The 19,952-nt window shown below is 40.8% G+C and overlaps 2 protein-coding genes across 3 annotated transcripts; both read right to left on the bottom strand.

Annotated features, from left to right (window-relative positions):
- Positions 1-1,086: 1,086 nt before the first annotated feature.
- On the bottom strand, positions 1,087-11,649 carry LOC131244001 (arginyl-tRNA--protein transferase 2-like). 2 transcript variants are annotated; one of them, XM_058243665.1, is made up of 6 exons: positions 11,136-11,649; positions 5,846-5,884; positions 5,350-5,500; positions 2,987-4,165; positions 1,758-2,088; positions 1,087-1,369 (listed from the first exon to the last, which is right to left on the bottom strand). In XM_058243665.1, the coding sequence occupies exons 1-6, from the start codon at positions 11,269-11,271 to the stop codon at positions 1,244-1,246; spliced, it is 1,962 nt and encodes a 653-aa protein (XP_058099648.1). In that variant the 5' UTR covers positions 11,272-11,649; the 3' UTR covers positions 1,087-1,243. The 2 variants fall into 2 exon arrangements, with proteins under 2 accessions (XP_058099648.1, XP_058099649.1); XM_058243666.1 differs by lacking the exon at positions 5,350-5,500 and having other exon boundaries at positions 11,136-11,233.
- A 2,494-nt stretch (positions 11,650-14,143) lies between these two features.
- LOC131244000 (non-specific phospholipase C1) lies at positions 14,144-19,546 on the bottom strand. Its single transcript, XM_058243664.1, has 3 exons — positions 18,344-19,546; positions 15,903-16,079; positions 14,144-14,840 (listed from the first exon to the last, which is right to left on the bottom strand). The coding sequence occupies exons 1-3, from the start codon at positions 19,443-19,445 to the stop codon at positions 14,521-14,523; spliced, it is 1,599 nt and encodes a 532-aa protein (XP_058099647.1). The 5' UTR covers positions 19,446-19,546; the 3' UTR covers positions 14,144-14,520.
- Positions 19,547-19,952: the final 406 nt, after the last annotated feature.

The following is a 19,952-nucleotide window of genomic DNA, read 5'->3' as shown; positions in this document are numbered from 1 at the left end:
ATGTGGATCCATTCTAGATCTTGCATTTGTAGTCTCTCGGGTCATACCCAGGTCTGATGTGGATCCATATCTTGGCTCACATTTAAATTAACCAAGGATTATTGATTCCTCAATATCAGTAATATGATCCCATCATTTGATCAAGATTTAATAGTGATAAGAAAACTTCATCCTCAAAGCATTGTACCAGCCGGCACTATTGCCCCACATTTCGTTACCATTCCTTTCTCATCTATTTCTTAATGTGCAAGACATTGCTATCTCGTACACAAAGGTATGGGAGTTCCAGTGCCAAAACAAGGACTAAACAGCATTCATTCACCTGGAAGGGGAGCACCAACCCTTGCGTGAAAATTATTTAGTGCAGAAACAACCACAATCCTGATCTGTTGACACTAGATTGAAAACGTGGTGTCTATTTTCTGACAAGCAAACTGGGAATTGGCTGACCCCACCTAGTAAACTGAATAATCTCTTGATTCATCCTCTCCCATCGATATCTAATTCTGGGCACAACTTTGCCGAGTCAGCTGATTCAAACTTCATTCTAATTGAAAGGATTGGTTTGGTGACTGCCCAACATCCCCCAATAAAAATAAAATTAAATTAAATTTAAAAAAAAAAAAAAAAAAAGAATCAGTTCAATAACTTGCATTACCTCTCCAAATTGTACCTCGTCTCATCTCAATTGTCAAATTGTTAAATGGATCCCACCCTTGGTGATAAAGACCACAGGTTCAGCTGGCACCACCATGACTAGCCATCATGCAAAAATCCCACCGATTGGACAAACCAGTGGGCTTCACCATGGCAGGCAAATGGATGGTTAGAAATAATAATGCCTTCTTAATTTTAACCGGTAGTTTGAAGAGCCCATCAGATCTTCTGAATAGTGACTTTTGCGTTGAGCGCATTACAGTGAGACCCCACCACATTAACAGTTCCGATCACCAAGGGTGGGCACCCATGGGGTGGAGGTTCAGGCCCGCAACAATTTGGAGGTCCCTGGCAAACAAGTTAACTACCTTTGCCCCTACATTAGCTAGGGCACATCTTAAATAAGAAGCATCAATGCAAATCTAGAGATGAAACCAGAACAAGAATCTGTACCCATTCAAAATGGATCCAATAAAACAATACCCAGAAACCAATAACTTCCATTAGGGCTGTAGCTTCAGCTTATGGATGGATGCATTTTCAGTCCCCAATTGACACACATATTTCATAAATTAGTGGGAAGTTATCAAAGGGAGTAAACCATGCAACGGGAGAGTCCAGCACCCACTGCTCTCATGTATCTATGCAATTGCAGTTCTAACGAATCCATATTCCTCTTTTTGCCGCTGGGATGAAATGCTCGTTGTAAATCCTAGAAAACAGAAGCAGTGTTGTTAGATGTAATCCCAACATCGAGACTCTCTCTCTCTCTCTCTCTCTCTCTCTCACACACACACACACACACCCACCACATGGGCACTCAATCCCATGATCTCAGTGCTGAAACAGAGTCTGTCTCCCACTGAGCCATGGCACACCTCTTCTATCTCTTTCAGGGAGGAGGGAGGAGCACAAATCAGTGCTGCCCCAGTTTCAGAATCTTGTAATTCATGGATACCCCGGGCCCTAAAACAACTTAAATTTTATATTCTTGTTACTGCTTCCTGTAGGTTGCAGCAAGACAGGAATTTCTTCTAATTCATGCCTCCTCTCTCTCCTTTTGTCTTCTATATTGCTGAAAACACAATTAGCTGCATTACCTTGTATTTCAGACGAACCCCATGCAAATCCAAAACAATATTACTAATGTCGTCAGCTTCCAATTCATGCACAACTTCCATGCCACTGGTTTCTGGGCCGAAGTCAACTTCAAAATCAGGATTCATTTCCTCGTCTTCCTCACTAGGAGACTCTTCCTCTCTATGAGACTCAATCTGGTCCCCTTGACAAGGCTGAATGCATGCTTGTTCAATGGCATTTTCTGCAGCCTGGAGTGGGGAAGATGCCCAATTCTCCAAGTTTGCAAAATCAGATAGGACAACATATGATTTTTTATCCAGTAATGGCTTTGCAGTATCAAATGGAACCCACCTGCAGAATACACAACAGATTTCTTAAACAAAGAGAACCATTATTTGCAGCCAGAAAGAGACATATATGCTGTGGTGCAAGTAATCAGTTAATGTAAATCATAGTCTATACTATTACTACAAGATGGGTGACATAAAAACCATATCTATGATGCAGATTTGATACACAGGTGTAAAATGAGTATGGCAAAGGTTATATAAAACCCTGAGAAAAAATTGCACAAAATCCAGGGATTTTTACCACAAATTTCCTTCCTAGTTTTCATTTTAAGAAAAAATGCCTCCGTTAATCTAGATTCGAGGGACTGTTTGAGGGGAGAAATTATGAAATATACCCTTGACTTTTTTTTGTTTGAAAAGTGGTGAAGTTGAGAACTAAGGGGGGCACGCGGTATGCGTATGACATCCAACCCATCCAACATATGAACCCCACCATGATGATTAGACAAAACAAGGATCTCGCCAATCAAATCAGCAAACGGGCCACACATGAATCTGGATGCTTTTGCGGGGTGTACATTGCTTTTTTATGGTGTGGCCCACCTTATGATTAGATCATCTAGATTTTCAGTTCGTATGATCATCATGGTAGGTTGCATTTGTTAGACAGGTTGGATGTCATGCACGTACCATGGGCCCAACAGTTCTCATCTTACTAAAGAAAGAAGAAAAAAATGGCATTTTGGTCATTTCACGTCGCCAAAAGCAACTCCCAGGAATAACAAGTAAATGATTAGTCGAGGCATTATTTAGTAAAAATGGGGATTACTTGGAAATTTTGCAGTAAAAAACCCAAAACACTACACTTATCAAATATTTAAACATGTGCATAATGGCAACCATGTCAAAGTTACACAAAGCTTTGCTTGCCCATAGATAGTGAAGGAATGGGAATTTACTGGTAACGAAGTGGGCATAGAAGTTCAGATGGACGGTATGCGGCTTTGTATCTCATCTTGCTGCAGGAATGAATATAATAACCAAGATAATAGTACTGAAGACTAGGACAGTGGGCTTGAGTCTCCTTGACCCAATTTATTTCTTGCAGAGCTGAATAATTCCCAAGTGATAAGAAGGCAAGATCTGGGTCCCAGAACAAATATTTGCTTGACAAACATCTCGGAAGGATATCCACCACACCAACTGCAACAAGTTGCCCATCAATCACATACTGCTGATGGAAAGAACCAAAACCACAAGGTGGAACAGTCCCATCACCAGATGGTGGAACAAAAACTATGGGAGTGTCCACCAAAAATTCTTTGTATGAGATTTCCGTGACTTCAGCTGGTTTATCGTTATGCACTCGAATTTGATATCTTCTATATAAAGCATATTCTTCAGGATCAAAACTTGACCTTTTCAAACAAATGTCAAGTCTTCGCCTTTTATGTTGAGAGAAGCCATGGTTATCAATCACAATACTGCATTTGGCTTTAGCTCCACTGCCTCCAGAAGATTGGGCAGAAGAGCTGAAATTGGCAGATGCTTCATGTGAACCGATTTCAGTGGTATTGGAATAAAAATTAAGGTGCCCATTGCAAGCTTTGATTAACAGGCTGGAGAGGTCTCCCTGCTGATCTAACAAGCATGCAAGTATCTCTGCAACAAGTTTAGGTGAAACCTCCAGCAGTTGCCCACTTTCAGTAACATTGCTCTTTGATAACCCTAATTGGTTAGCATCCTTTTCTGCCGATTGAGACCGTCTCAGCACTGCTGCAATCTGAAATGAAATGTTGCTAGTGTACAATAGATCTCCACATATTTCAATTAGCTTCTTCTTGGCTAGTGGTGTCACTTTTTTAACAATAGCCTTGGGGAGTCGAACAGAAGAAGGAATTTCACCCCTTTCCACACATGTCCTTACAGCATTATCAACTCTGCTGGATAAATACTGAATATATTCTTCAGCCCTATGTTTCTCTCCACAACCCCCAGCAGGGGATTCCTTTGCGATGGATTTTGACACCATTGTGCTTGAAGATGCATTACTGACCAAGCTGCCTAGATCCCGACAAGAGTTGGGCTCATCCTCAACCTTGTCTGGCTTTTTCATATTGAGTGTGCCATCTAAAAACCTGCACAAATTTTTCACTTGCACATTTAGTGGGGGCTCACCCGATGGATGGATTGGATATGCACCACGAGTGGTGCCAAAATTTTCACATGTGCTGGTGTGTGGAGGGACCAAGCTATACATACTTTTGGGATTAGCAAACCTCCTGAAGATGCGCGTGTGTACATGGAGTACTAGTTATTATTATCTGGGAAGTGTTATTACTTTTGAGTTTCTGGTCAACCAAGAATGGGTCTAAGGATTGGGGAAAACCACAACTTATCATGGAGGACCTGCCAACTACTACGAGATTGTTGCCAGTTTGTATAGACAGAAGAAGAAGAAGACAGACAGACAGACAGACAAAGGATGTGTGCATGTGTGTACAGATTTTTACAGACAGTGTGCATTCACATGGGTGCACGCACATAAAAATGTTTGTCATGGGTTTAACACCCTTGGGCAAATTGATTTTTTTCATTATTTATTTATTATTATTATAACTCTTATTCATTTATTTGTCTCTCTGAATGGGAGTTTTAAAGCTTGGCTCACAATTCTTGTTTCACCTAAGAACTAAGTCCTCTGAGGCAAGAGTTATATAGCATTGGATTTTTATTTTTATTTTGTTTTTGGTCATGACTGTTTTTTCCCTGCTATGATGGAGGGGGTGTCTTTGTTGTCTAGTGGCTATGGTACACATCTTTGAAATTGGCATAGCAGATGCACACACATCCAACATACAAAATTTTATAAGCCGTATTCATGACATGCCTTTGTTATATATACATGCTCTACCTTGGTTACATGGTCCCTTTTTTGTGTAAACCTTGGAAAGTCTGTGTAAACCTTGGAAAGTCCACTTGGTGGTGATGCTATACTTGGAGGCAGCCATTCATTGAATTTTGATAAGAAATCATAAAGGATTCATGAGGCTCACCCCAAGTAGCTGGGACAAGGTTATAATGATGATGATGATTCAAATAAAACTACCTTAGAGAACTCCATGTTACTAATTTTTAACTCTAGACATTATTTAATTTGTTGTCCACACAGCTGGGCATTCCTTTTAAGTTTAGGATCTTGAACAGTAGGAAGAAAGCCTAGACAGAGGGGGGCGAAGAAAAAAAAAAAAGAGCCTAGACGAAGAGAAGGCATCATCCAAATGGTAAAAGGAGAGACTCAACAAACATGCCTTTGCATTACCTTTGCATTCGTCTCGACACACGAATTTGCTCTTTATTGGGAACAAAATCACGTGCCTTGAGACGGATGGTATATGAGGGGCAGCATGTCAATTCCATCTCAGGTTTGTAAAGAATTGACCCAGATCTCCTCCAGCCTCGGTCAAGAAGTTCTGCCCCAGATGTGCACAAAAAAGATTAAGAAATATGTATTGTAAAGAAAATCTAAAAGGGAATTCAAAAGAAAAGCAGCAATTCATCCACCATACATTAATACACAAGGCATAGAAATAAAATAGATTGATTAGGCAATCATAACCATTTGATTCTTCTTTTTTAATGGATCATAACCATTTGATTTCACCCATTAAACTGGACCATCACTGGTTCGACCAAAATGAACCAACAGTTGAAACTGGTCAGCCAGACACCTTTCTGGTTCAACATCCAGTTCAGTTTTTAAAATATTGGCATGAAGTCACATTTTCGTAATACAGTGAATATGTCAAGAAACAGACCTTGGTAGTCATCAACTGTAATGCTGTGAGCCTGTAAACCTGCAAGAGTCGTGCAAACACGAAAATTAATTTAATTTTATTTTATTTAAAATAAATTTTAAAAAAACAACATAATACGTAAAGCCTTATAGATGTAAATGTTTCATTGTGTGATGGAGAACCAAGACTTTGATCATTTAAACCAAATCAAAACAAGAGAAAACAGTCCCTTCATGAAAACTAACCTTATCAAAGATGCTTTCAAATTGAATATTAATTCATACAATGGCAAACCAAATTTTCAATAAGAGTACTTCAACAGAATATATGGGTAAACTGTACAATCGAGATGTCCATCAATACTTATAGGTAGGCATTATGAAGATTAAAAGCAAAAGATGGTTTATAGTAAGAGTGTGACTAAAATGCAAAAAAGGCACCATATTTTCAATAAGAAAATGCACATGTAACAAATGTTTCTGCTGTAAGAATCTATCACAATTCCTCCCTGTGACATACTGATCAATTAAAGGCAAGGACAATGCATGTCCCTTCTGGGCAACCAATCTTGGTTCGAATCCACAACCTCAAAGTTGCAACATGGAGCACTCTCCAATTAAGAAAGGGCTCAACCCCAAAACTAATGCATGTTACTAATCCTTTTCACCTAAATAGAAGCAAATGGGCTACATTGAGTTTACTTAAGAGTTCAGACTTCAACATTACAATAATTAAAACAAAGGAAAAACAATTTCACGTCTTATTTTCTCTCTAAAGAAGCAAGATGGCCATTTACCGAGAACAGAAAGATACATGAGTCCAGTGAGGTTTTGAACGCTGATGCCAATGGGCAATGACATGTGAGCAATTTTGTACAACCCACAACAAACCAAATCGATTGTCCTATTGGGTTCGACCGGAACTAATGGCCTATGGGAGTCCGGTTTCATACCAAACCATCACTGAGCTCAGTGCCAGTCAAAACCATCCAAAACTGGTCAAAAACCAATGAAAACCAGTCCAACCAGCCAGTTCAGCTGGTTATGCTAAAACCGTACAGCTTAGTAATGGAAGACCCCGTGGGTTTCAACACTAAGGTCATGGGTTTGAGCATCCATGTGGTGTGTGTGGGTGTGAGGGTGTGTTAAAAAAAGGGATTTCCCATATAACCGCCTACCTTTTAGGCTATCCTAAATAAACGCATGCTTTCAAAATATTTAAAACAAAACGCCCAAGGTTTGCAAATAAGGAGAAAAAACTGCCTTGCACCTTGACTAATGCTGAGAGACGGAATTGTGCCGTTAAGGTGTCTAAGTGACGGATTTGTCCCTGCACCCTTTTGTTTTTTACAGTTATACCTCATTGCAAGGGGTAGGCGAGTGGAAGATTCTACGGGGCCCACCTTTATGTATGTGTGATTGACGCCGTCCATTCATTTTGCGATCTCATTTTACATCATGAGCCTAAAAATGAGCCAGATCCAGAGCACAGGTGGACCCTACCACTGGAAACGCTGATAATGGAATGCCTACCATTAAAAACAGGTTGGGGCCATAGAAGTTCGGATCAAGCTGATTTTGTGCCTCCCCTTCATCCATGTCTGTGTGGCCTTATCAACAGGTTGGCTTGCCCTCATAAACATCAGGGTGGGCCTTGTAAAGTTTCCAACAGTAGGTGTAAAACATGCAGGGGCTGTAGAAGTTCGGGTCCAGCAACGTTGGTGTGACCCTAACGGCAGGGCCCACACTCGATCAATGAAATGTGTTTCCACGCCGTTCATCTGTTTTTCTAGCTTATTTTAGGCCGTCAAAAATAAATGAAGCAGATACGAATTTCAGGTGGACCACACCACATGAAACAGTGGTTATTGGACATTAAAAACTTTTTGTGAGCCACGAAAGTTTTGGATCAAGCTGATATTTTGTTTTTCCTTTCATCCAAGTCTGTGTGACATTATCAAGAGGTTGGATGGTCAAAAGTAATTATGGTGACCTTAGGAAGTTTTTAATAGTGGGCGATCAACAACCACTGTTTCCTATGATGTGATCCCCCTGAAATTTGTATCTTCTTCCTTTTGGATTACGCCCTAAAATAAGCTCGAAAAACAGATGGGCAGCGTGGATATATGTTGCATACATCGAGGTGGCCCATACCGTCAAGGTCGCACCCACATTGCCGGTTCCAGGTGCGGATTGTTTGCTTTAAAGGCATAGGGATATCTGTTGCTTCTCACTGGTCCACGTCATTGCCAATGGCACTAGCTCACAAAACATGCCGATTTTCTCTCTTCCAAATAGATTGCATGCTACAAAACATAACTTCTAATGCGTGGATCTTGTCTGAGCCCTACCATGATTTATGTGTGAGATCCACAGCATCCATCAATTTTTCCATATCATTATAGAGCATGAGCCCAAAAATGAGGCACGTCCAAATGTCAAGTAGACCACACCACAGAAAGCAGTGGGGATTGAAGGAGTTGCCATTGAAACCTTCCTGGGGCAACCGTAAGGTTTATTTGCCATCTAACATGTTCATAAGGTCGCACAGACCTGAATGAAGGGAAAACACAAATATTAGCTTGATCAAAACCTTCTGTGGCCCCAAGAAGTTTTTAACGGCATGTGTCAGGTCAGAAAATCAATATACAAAAAAGTGAACTCTTGGGTCTGCAGCTTAGCAATTAAAAATATGTCAAAGAGTATGCACATCAGGTGTAAGAAAGGAAAGCTCCCTTCGTCTTATCATGACTTGCCCCTTTGCAATTGGAAACCCACAAAGCATTTATGGGATATAGCATTGGAAACAATTCAGCAGAAATTATCCGGATGGAAAAGCAAACATTTAACTTTTGGAGGCTGCATGGCCCGCATCATGTTGATTACAGTGGCACTCACAAACATGTCATAATATTTCGTGGCATTGTTTCATTGTCCTGTTAGTATGATCAAAATGTTAGATGAAAGAATGCAAAGGGAGATTCTATGGGAAGGTGCAAAAGGGAAAAAGAAATTCCACCTAGCTAACAGGGTCGATGTTTGTAAACCAAAGGAGAAAGTGGGGTTGGGCATGAGATCATTGAAGCTCTTTAATCTAGTTCTCCTAGCCAAGTGATTGTGGAGATTAAGGGAGGAGATGGACAGTTTATGAAATAAGGTGCTATCATGTAAGTATGGCAAAGATAGGGGGTGGTGGTTTACGGCTTCTTCATCCTCCTATAGGGCCTCAGGAATTTGGAACGTATTCTCAAAATGACAAAGTCTTTCAAAGAGAGATATTCTTTTTGTCTAGGAGACAGGATGCGCGTCACATTTTGGGAGGATAGATGTTGCGGCAATAGGCCTTTCAATTTTGGATCTTCCACATTTATACAAGGTGGCAAGGGAGACGAAATCTTTCATTGCCCATTGCATTTCGAGGCTGGGGGAGCAAACAGTGTGGAATCCTAGTTTCAGAAGGGATCTTCTAGATGAGGTGATCAGTATGGAGTTGCTTCATAATCAAGGCAACTTATCTCTCAAAAGGGACAGATGGTTGTGGAATGCAAATAAAGCCAGTACTTTATGGTGAAATCCTGTTATGAGAGTATGCAAAATACTTACATGCCACAATCCAAGGATCTAATTAGCCATATTTGAAAATCTCCAGGATCTCCTTGAGTGGTGATTTTTGGTTGGTTAGTGGGAAAGGGGAAAAAAAATAAATCTCACGATTGATAATCTGGAAAAGGGCAAATAATTATCCCCAACACATGCATCCTATGCTTACATGATGCAGAACATGTGGATCACATATTTATGCATTTCTCCATCACTAGGAAAATTTAGTAGAGCTTTTTGCCCTGCTAGAAGTCCATTAAGTCATGCCCCATCATTAGCTTGGGGATTTATTTTCAATGTGGCACTTTGCCAAGGAGGGAAGCAAAGAACGATATGGTGATGGTCCTTCTATCTATAATTTGGTTGATTTGGTAACAGAGCAACGGGTGATCCTTCAATGACAAGGCTGCAAGTCTGAATCAAGCTTTTCACAAGGAAAATGGTGAGCGATGGAATGGGCCGGGACTGATAAAGATTTTATGGGGAGCCCGATTGACGCTTTTGAGAGTTCTGGGGGGAATTCTTCTCCCTTGTATTAGCCGGCTGATTCCTCATCATCCCTTTTGTTTCCTTTGTTTCCTACTCCTGCTTTAATGAAATTTCAGTTATCCTCCAATAAATATATATAAAAAAAAATAGGTAATTTATATTTGCCTTAAAATTCATTGTGTTTATGTATTACATAGTAATAAATATTTTTGATACAGTATTTTTTACTAAATTTTTGTTTTTATATTATTTTGAACTTCTTTTTCTAAATTTTCCTTTATGTGGTTATTTTTAAAAACACATTATTTTCTTCATTATTCAATATTTTAAAAGTCAACTGGTTCCACCAATCAGACCAGTGGCTGGACCATAGAAAACCAAATCAGAAACTTTTTCCGTTCAACGGCTGGTTTAGTGTGTACAACACTGTGTTTGATTAACTAGGGCAGTCACTTTGTGTGCCTTTGAGTAACACACGGATACATCAGAATCATAATAACAAGCGTCCACTTTAATTTAGGTCAAATTTCCTAAAGCAAGCACATGCATCACTTACTCGACTCAAAAGATTACGAGAATTTTTAAAAAATAATAATAAAATAAAATAAAAATAAGAGGTAATAAAAAAAAAAAAAAACACATGCATCACTTTCACACTAGAAATGTCAAATAAAGAAACTCCATCATGCCACGAACTACTGCTAGAAGCTCACAAATGTAAACATCCATTTTAGAACATCTTCTCAACCAAAACTTTCCCAAAAGATTGAATTAGGATTATAAAGGTGACAAAACAAAAAATCAAGTAAACGACAAAAATCAAAGTTATCAATCAAAATACTCAATATGGAGATAAAATCAACCAAAAAAGCCACATGATTACACAATTAATCACATCTAAGAACTCAAAGACCAAGGCTTTGTTTGGTTGCAGCAAATATCATGAAATTTCATGATCAATCAGTCTCATTCAGTGCAAACTATCATGAAATTTCGTAATATCCGGGGCAACCAAACGCATCCTAAATAAAAGGTTGGAGAAGAGAAACGGCAGAAACAGCGGTGGATCCACCCTTTTAGTATCTAAATTATCATGTGATCTGCGCTAGACTAGAAAGGAAACAATCATTTAAAATCCAATAAATCATCAATTTTATGGATGGAAATAAAGAAAAGAGAAAATCCTCCATTAGAAACAACGGGAGTGAATCGAGAGCACCGACCGTGAGAGCAACTGGTAAATCCTCCGGAATTGCAGTAACCACAAGGACTCAAGAAGCGGCCGTGATCGATGACGATGCTTTCGCCCCTGCTGCCACCGCCGCTGCTGCTGGCTTCGTTCTCCATCTTGTCCGCCATTTCGCAAAGCAAGGAAACCCTTTGATTCCAGTCTTCTACTATTTCAGGAATCTATTTTCTGTTTTTGTTCTTCTTCTTCTTCTTCTTCTTCTGCGGAGTAATGAAATTACAATCGCAGCACTGAGCCATGTTTGTTCCTGGCCCAACCCCACACTTAAGGTGCAAGACTCTTCTACTAGGAAAATTTTAGGTAGGCTCAGGCCCATCCCTAAAAATAATATAGATCCCTATTTTCCACTTAAATGTTACTAATTTATCCGTAGATCAAATGGGCCACACATGCACAAAGAAATAGACACCTAAAGAAATGAAATAAACAGCCTACGTTCAACACGTATGGGTTGCTAAAATGACTTGAGCCCAAGCCCATCTCAAAATTGAATCAGTCCATACGGACTATGCCAAGCTAATGGGTTTAAGCCCAAATTGATCAGTCCAGACATACTTTACCAAGCCGATAGGTCTAAGCCCGGTCCGAATCTGGGCCATTGCGGAAGTTAAAACGGATGGTGCGTGGGTTGAAGCCATCCGGGGTTGCAGAAATGCTCCCAAGGATTAAAAGAGAGGGGGTGCCTTTCTGCTATCTATACAGCTCAGATTCCTCAGGGGTCTATCTAATGTTCACATTATCACATACTATAAGACGTCCTAGGCATGCATAAGGTGGGCCCTACCATGAAGAACACCATGCACTAGTTAGGCAGGCAGGTCCATTCATCTGGCATCCCACATTCTACAAAAGAGATTTGACGGTTGGAATAAGCTCAGACCTTTCCATGCTCTGATGTAACAAATCCATGCGAATTCTAGTGCTCTCAATGGCCCGCCCGCCGAAGCCCCCTCACAGCCCTGATGAACCCGCCAGCCTGTTTTTTGTGCCAGGTAGCCTTTATGGTGGAACCCACCTCATGAACCGATCAGATACACCACACGTGGCACGTGGGTGACAGCTTGCTCACCGATCTCATGCAACTACGGAAGACTAACGACTTTTATAGGTCAAGGAACAGGGTTGGTGGACACATCTTGAATTACTTCCAAATTGCAGTTATTCTTTGTTAGGTTCAAAGGATTTACCACTAGTTCAAAGGATATACCACTGGTTATATGATACTCTCGATACATATTCGACATGAAAGTATCTGCAACCTGCTCTACATCACCTAAATTGATAACTTTTCCTAAATAATAACTGATGTCTCCTGACTTAAATTTAATTCATTTCACTTCTCTTCTAAAGTACCTTTTTATAAAAAAAGTGTAATTTCGTATAAATAGTAACTTTTCACTTAAAATTTTAAATTAACACCTAAATGTCCTACCTTTAGAAAGCTATTTGGGTCACTTGACTTTGGTATTGGCAGCCAAGTGTGTTCATAGATTGCTTAAGCTTAGGACTGTGACTCACAAGTTATAGTCAATGCTAGACTCTTGAATTGAATTTTGTGTGTATATGTGTGTGTATATACTCAGATCCTAGCCGTCCACGTGATAATCCTTGACTTTGTCGCACGTCACAGAGGGGCTGTATGTGAAAGTTAGCATATGGGAGCATTTCTCATCTTTGAAACCGTCAAATACTGGTTGTCATACCCTTACCATTCAGCGCATTCAGAGAACCTCCGTGGATATTCCTTGTCCATTCCTCGCGGGCGTATTCGGCAAAGGGCCAGACTCATTGGTAAGTTGGGCACAATTTCAGAAAATGATGGAGATGCTTCAACTGGACATAAGGCATAGTAGTCCAGAAATTCAGACCGTCCAAATTGCTGAACCAACTTTAGATGGAATATAACCCAAAAATCTCATTGAAAGATAATATCAACCATCTGATCTCTTTTCCTTTGAATTTGGACCACTATCTATTTACTTTTAACCATTCATTTGATACCCATTACTTGGATGCTTAGGATTTCTTGATCAGTATAATCTTAAAGATGTGCTCTGTTCATGACGTGACCCACAATTTGGGTGATCTGGATAGCTGTCAATCAGTGCCACAAGTGATAAAAGATGAGCCACCACCATTTTGTAAGCTGTGAAAAACATTGGCGTCTGCTCTGTTAGGAAAGAATAATCTTTCATCATCCAATCAGACTCTTAAAATTGGAGTCCTTACCCGAATAAAGGCAAAAACAATGGACCAAGATCAATCAAAAAGGAAAAGATCCCAGGCCACCCAAATGGCACCCTTGGATTAGTGGGCCCCACCTGCCAATAAGGATCCGATTAGTGACGTGGCAGGATAAGAATCATCACCATCCTAAAATCATATTGGTTCAACACTTGTTGGTCGCATGCATTTGCGTCGTTGACTATTTTTTGCATCAACGGTCCATGGAATGTCCAGCTGTCCACCAGCTGGCCGGTTGGAAATAACAAATTAGTTCAATAACTGGTTAATAGGGCCCACGATTGGACGGTTTGATTTGGGGTGTACAAATTCTCACTGCCTGCCTATCAACGATAGGCTATACCAAAATTCTCTTACTAGGAAGGGAGAAAAAACAGCTTGAGAAAATACGAGAGGTCAGTAATGAACTTGTAACGAAGAGATACTATTGGCTACTTGCTCCAACTGCCAATGTGCGGCATGTAAGAGACCCCGAGACAAGTGCACCACTCCCAAGTACCATCGCAGAAGGATAAGGTCAGACCAGTCATCAGATGGGCCGCACCAGAGAAAGAGGTCCCAGATCCTCCGTAAATGTACAGGGGTGGAAACATGCGGTGGCCCATCCAGTTTCCAGGCTGGCCTGATTAGCAGCAAAACGAAGCTACATCTACTTGATGAACAGGTCCCCATAGGATTCATGAACTGCATACAACCAGCTATTATTATTACTAAACATTTTTTAGTATGAGAAATGAATAATAGAAACACAGGATTTACTTAAAAATTTTTAGTATGAGAAATGTATAATAGAAACACAGGGTCTGGACGCTTATGTGATGTACAAGGACTTGCTAGAAGCAGAACGAAATAACAATTGTACATTAAATCTGAACTGCCATAAGAGGTTGAACGTATAGGCCATTTCAGGACTCAAAAGCATCCAAAAATCGTTGAGATGTTGAGCGCAAGACCCTTGCTATCCTCTACACGGAGGATGAGATGATGTGATTGCCCGCTTATATAACAGAGCCCACAGTATGGTCACCTTCAAAGGAGTTCAATATAATACAGAATTTAATATAAGTGTATTCGGTGATGTGACGTGTACAAGTGAATGCAGACCTGGAGCGGAATCAACTGCTTTGCAAGTAAGAGTTCGAAGTTCCTGATGTCCTGCTTGTGAGGGAAGGTCGCATGGTGACAATTGCGGTTTCATTTGCTCCTGCCCTAAGAGCGGCTCTTCCGGCTTCCAGGAACCTTGCAACCGCATCCTCCGCATACTTGTTAGCTTGACCCACAGTCATGCTTTTACCGATATCTGGGTATGTGTTGAGGACATGGTCCCCATTGAGCTGGGAAGCTAGCTGAATAAGCTCCTCTTGAAACTCTGAAAGGGCCAAATCTTCCTTTGGTCCATGAGGTCTCAGTGATCTTAGGATTTCTGGGAGTTTTTCTGCAACAAAGATCAAAATTCAACATTGCTAAGATCATTCAATTTACAGTTCAGATCCCAAAATTTGAGTTGAATTTCATAGTTCTCAATGCAACTTTTAATACTACCCGAAAGAAATGTACACGTAAGATCTAGCTGTCTTCAAACGAGTTCATCTTGTGGATTGTAGGGAGATAAAAATGTTCTAAAATTACATTAAAATGCCATGGAATGTTTTAAATTTGGCAAAAAATTTGACGTGGGATGTTAGAATATTGTGGACCTCACCGCATCTTAACTTTTCCAATGCATTTTCATTCATTAATTGAGGTAAGTATCAAAGGCTAAACACAAATGTCTATGTTAGTTATCAAGTACTAAATCCCGTGCATGAGGTACAATGTACAAGATCAAGCAGATAGGCAAATTACACAAATTGAATTATCAATACCATGGATTGGGAGATTTTTGCCCAGTTGGTTGTATGCTTCCCTAACTTCTTCCATTTCCCCTGCTTTTCTTTTTGACCAGTTCTTTCGTTCTTTCTTCTTTTCTTTACATTGTCAATTCCGGCAAGAGAGAAACCAGTACATCAATGTGATAAATGGATACCATATGCTTGATAACTTGGATACTGTTGACAGCACTGGATCCTCTATCTATTATGTCTCTAAAAACATAAAAACAAAAAGTTTTGATTTACGAACCAGTTCAATGATTCAATTTGATCCATCCCACCAATTATATGATCCAGTAACATAGTAACGAGTCATCTTTTAGGGAAGATGATCATAACCTACCTGTTCGGTAGAAACATTCTAATTTCTACCTTTGTTAGTATGGTTGCGTGACTTAGTATTTTAGTGGCTGCCAATTGTACACAGGAAGGATGTCTGCATCAACATGTTGGGGGTAAATAGTGGATACCTTTGCTACAATCATTTCTAATAATACAGAGAATAGAATATAGCTTACCTTTTGACATTTCTATGAAAAGATGAAACAATCATAACTGGCAACCTAATATGTGGAGGAACGGATAGGATATCAGTAACATCATGATTGTGTTTTTTTAATGCGTACCTGGACAATCACCACGGGGACTGTCACGGAGGAAGAAATAGTTCTCAAAGCTCCCAGCCCATGCATCCCTCTTTGTTAGAAAATTTGAGTTGAGGTTGAAAAGCTTCTTTACCGTCGCAGGAATAGACGAATGTTCGTACTGGGAATGTGGAGTCGGTCCATCAGGTTCATGGATCACTGTACAAAACAATTAGAAGTCAGCACACCACTTCAACAGGACTCAGGTTGCAAACTTGTAATATAGCCCAAGAAGAACTATCATATCCACAGAAATTGCAATATGCACCGTTACAATAGAAACTATAAACATGATTCATGAATCATGCTTTGAAAAAAATATAAGACAATGGGTAGTGGAGTTGGAATCTAATTTCATACATTGTGGCACTTGTGGGTTCAAGTCACCAAATTTGAGTTTTGGTTTCCACTGCTGTTGATGCATTTAGTATGCCTACCTTTCACCCGGGCAACACAGATCCAAATACTAGTTTAGCATTTCTGTCTAAGCAAATAGATATTCTGGGCAACTCTCCCATGTCATAACCCTTCAGATTACAAATTTAAACAGGGATAGACATCAAACTCATTTTCCAAGCCATTAATCAGTTATAACACTTTCTTGCCATTATCTCCTGCAGACCTCCTGTCTATTTCTGCTATCAACTCCTGTGGGAACAACGATTCGGTAAGGCCGTGACCGTGGGACCCACCTTGATGTATTGTTGTATATCCATGCCGTCCATCCATTTTGCTAACTCATTTTCAGGTGTGGGCCCAAAAAAGAACTAGATCCAAATCTCAGGTGGACCACACCACAGGAAACAGTGGAGATTGAATGCTAGTGGACTACAAAAGTTTCGGATCGAGCTGATATTTGTGTTTCCCTTCATCGAGGTCTGTGTGACCTTATCAACAGGTTGGATGGAAAATAAACATTACAGTGTGCCCTAGGAAGTTTTTAATGGCGGGCACTCAATCACCACTCTTCCATGTGGTGTGGTCCACCTGCAATTTGGATCCACTTCATTTTTGGGCTCATGCTCTAAAATGAGCTAGCAAAACAGATGGACAGCGTGGACGTACAACATATACATCAAAGTGGGCCCCACGGTCACTCCTCCCTGAATCTGCATTCCTCCTGTGGACCATTAATCAGGTAAATCTATAGCTTCAAAGAAAATTTCCAAGGAGAATGACTAACCAAAGACACCAAGTCTAGACTTCCACTAACACAATCATCTGGACCAATCTGGAAGAGTGGAAATACAAATTTGTCAAGACAAATGGCGCATGATTCAAGAGTAGCTTTCTCCCACTAAAGCTCAACAAGCACAGTACAACTAATGAACTATTCTTCTGAAGTCAGCTTTTGGTATTGGAAACCTCACAAACTGATGTGTTAAGCTCACCATCAGTCGCAGCAGGGGATGGAACTTAAATCCCCCCAGACTTGAAGAAGAATCACATGATTGTAGAACTAAATTCGTATGCCATTTACTTGTTCAGAGGGGGTACCATATGCTACTTCCAGCTAGCTCATACAAGGAACATGTTCAGGTCTCAAAGCTGCAGGCAACCAAAGTTTCCTGCCACCGTAATTATCTTAAACATCTAAAGCAAACAAATGCAAAAACAAAAAATTGCTCCAGAATGCTCAACCTACAGATAACCCAAAAGTTCTGGTTGAAGTTCTAGGTCAGTATGGAGAAAACTGATATCATTACCTTGTCCACAGCCAGTCTATGTACTTAGTTTTGCACTGAGATTAAAATTTTTCAGTGAAATTAAGAGAAGAACAGTAAACCAACAGCTCGCCATATTAGTTCATGGTAGAACTACAAGCAAACTGCTGCTTCTTCCAATGAATCATAGGCAAACAAAACATACAGAATAAAACAGCATGTCTTCATTTGACAATCATGAAATGATGAAACTGAGCATTCAATGACAGAAGAAGAACAAAAGCAACTGCACCATGTACTTATCTACCAAATGCAATTTGCGATGATGCCAAGTAAACTTAGCATCTATAATTCAAGAATTGTAGTGTTGTTTTTAATGCTCAATGGGATCGAAATTCAATTTAATCAACTGGGAAGGAGAAAAGGTAGGTTAGCCCCACTCAATCCATAATGAGGGATTTGACACAAATTGAAATTATTATCAGTTCAGCTCCAACTCAAAACACACGGAATTGCTGTTTAGTAAATTGTTTGTCTGTCATCATTATGAATTAAAATGGCACCACCTTCACTTTGGTTATTTCTTCTACATTGAATTGAATTGAATTGTCACAATCCAGTTCAATTAGGCATACAAATGCACATAAATCCCAACCAAGAACAGAGAGAATCAGAATTCAAAACCAAGCTAACCCAATTTCACATTATTCAGTCCAAAGATGCATGCAAGGAAGGGGGAAAAAAGAGTTAACATTTCACCTGTTCCCTTCTCAATCCATGGTGAGACCAAGATCGTCGGAACCCGAACACCCAACCTATCAAACCTAAAGTAGAATGGGTCGGGCCCCACAATCCCATCTGGGTTTGGAACACCAGACACCGGCGTCGGCACATGATCGTAAAATCCACCATGCTCATCATATGTAATCAGCAGCGCCGTCTCGTTCCACTGCGGGCTGGCTCGCAAAGCCTCATAGACCTCCTTCACCAGCTTCTGCCCCCGTGCGACGTCGTGCGATGGATGGTCATCATTAGCCGGGGTCAGCGCCACATCAAAGTAACGTTGCTCAATCACCGCATAATTCGGCAGCTTCCCCAATTTCGCGTGCAATTTAAACATCAGCTTATAATCATGGAACTTAAACACGTGCTTGAGCTTCCTCAAGCTCTTGAAGAAGAGCACCGCCGGGATGTTCTGGTAGTATATCCCGAAGCTAAGGTTATTTTCGTCCAGCGAGTCAAAGATCGTCTTCTGCGGAAATCCACGGATGAGATCCTTCCGGACATTGCTCGATGCACCATGGGACGTGGCCGAGTGCACGTAGAACCGATTCGGCTGCGTCGAGGACGGCACGGAGGCGAACCACCTATCGAAGACGGCGAACTCATTGGCGAGAGCCGTATAGGCCGGGAGGAGCGAAGGCTCGAATCCGCTCATTACTGTCCTGGGCATGTCTGGGGACATGGACTCTGCTTGCTGAGCGAAGCCGTTCATCGGAGCGGATTCTGCAGACGTATCGCTCGATCCGAAGATCTGCTCACGGATTGCTTGGAAGGAGTGGCCGGGGTCGGAGTCGATGAAGATGGCGTCGTTGGAGACGGGGATTCTGGGGGAGGTGGGATCGGAGGCGTTGATGTGATTGGATTCGGACCCATTCAGGCCGTCCATGTCGGGGCGGGTGGATTTCAGCCATCCAAGTATGTGATCGAAAGAGCGGTTCTCCATGACGAGGATGACTAGGGTTTTGATGGGGCCTTTGATCTCGTGCTTTTTCTTGTGGAAGGGGAAATCCAGGGTTTGGGAGGAGACGAGGAGGTGGGAGAGAAGGAGGAGGAGGAGGAGACGACGGAAAACCGCCATCTTCTGGTGATCGGGAAACCAGAAACCGGTGTGAGGGGAAGGGATTGGCGGTATTTTCGAGTTTTATGACGCGAATTACGAAGTAGACAACAGGTTCGCTTGGTGGCGGCATATACCAGATTCTTTTCTTTTTCCTTTTTTTAAGGACTACAAAGTATAGTCGCTCGCGTGAGACTTAGAGACTAACTTCGCGGCACGTTTGCCAACTTGAAGATATTTTTCAAGATCTGAATCATTCATCGTATATTATCTAGTATTATAAATTTTTAAAAAAAAATTATACTTATTATTGAGTCCAATAATATCAGTTTAATACGGACCGTTGGTCATTTTCTATCTGTCCTTTTTTTCTCTTAAAAATTTCGTCGATGGATCAGTTGTGTGAATTTCTGGACAGGGTATTACGATGGTGAAAAATCTGATGAACGGAGTGGATCTTTTACTTTCACAAAGTCAAGCCAGCGAGTAGGCTCGAGAACTGGAATTTAGAGAAGAACCTTGACAGTG

The sequence above is a fragment of the Magnolia sinica genome, chromosome 4 (genome assembly GCF_029962835.1).
Source record: "Magnolia sinica isolate HGM2019 chromosome 4, MsV1, whole genome shotgun sequence".
NCBI classification, from domain to species: Eukaryota; Viridiplantae; Streptophyta; class Magnoliopsida; order Magnoliales; family Magnoliaceae; genus Magnolia; species Magnolia sinica.
Note: the sequence above shows the minus strand (reverse complement) of the source record. Positions and strands in the feature narration are given on the sequence as shown.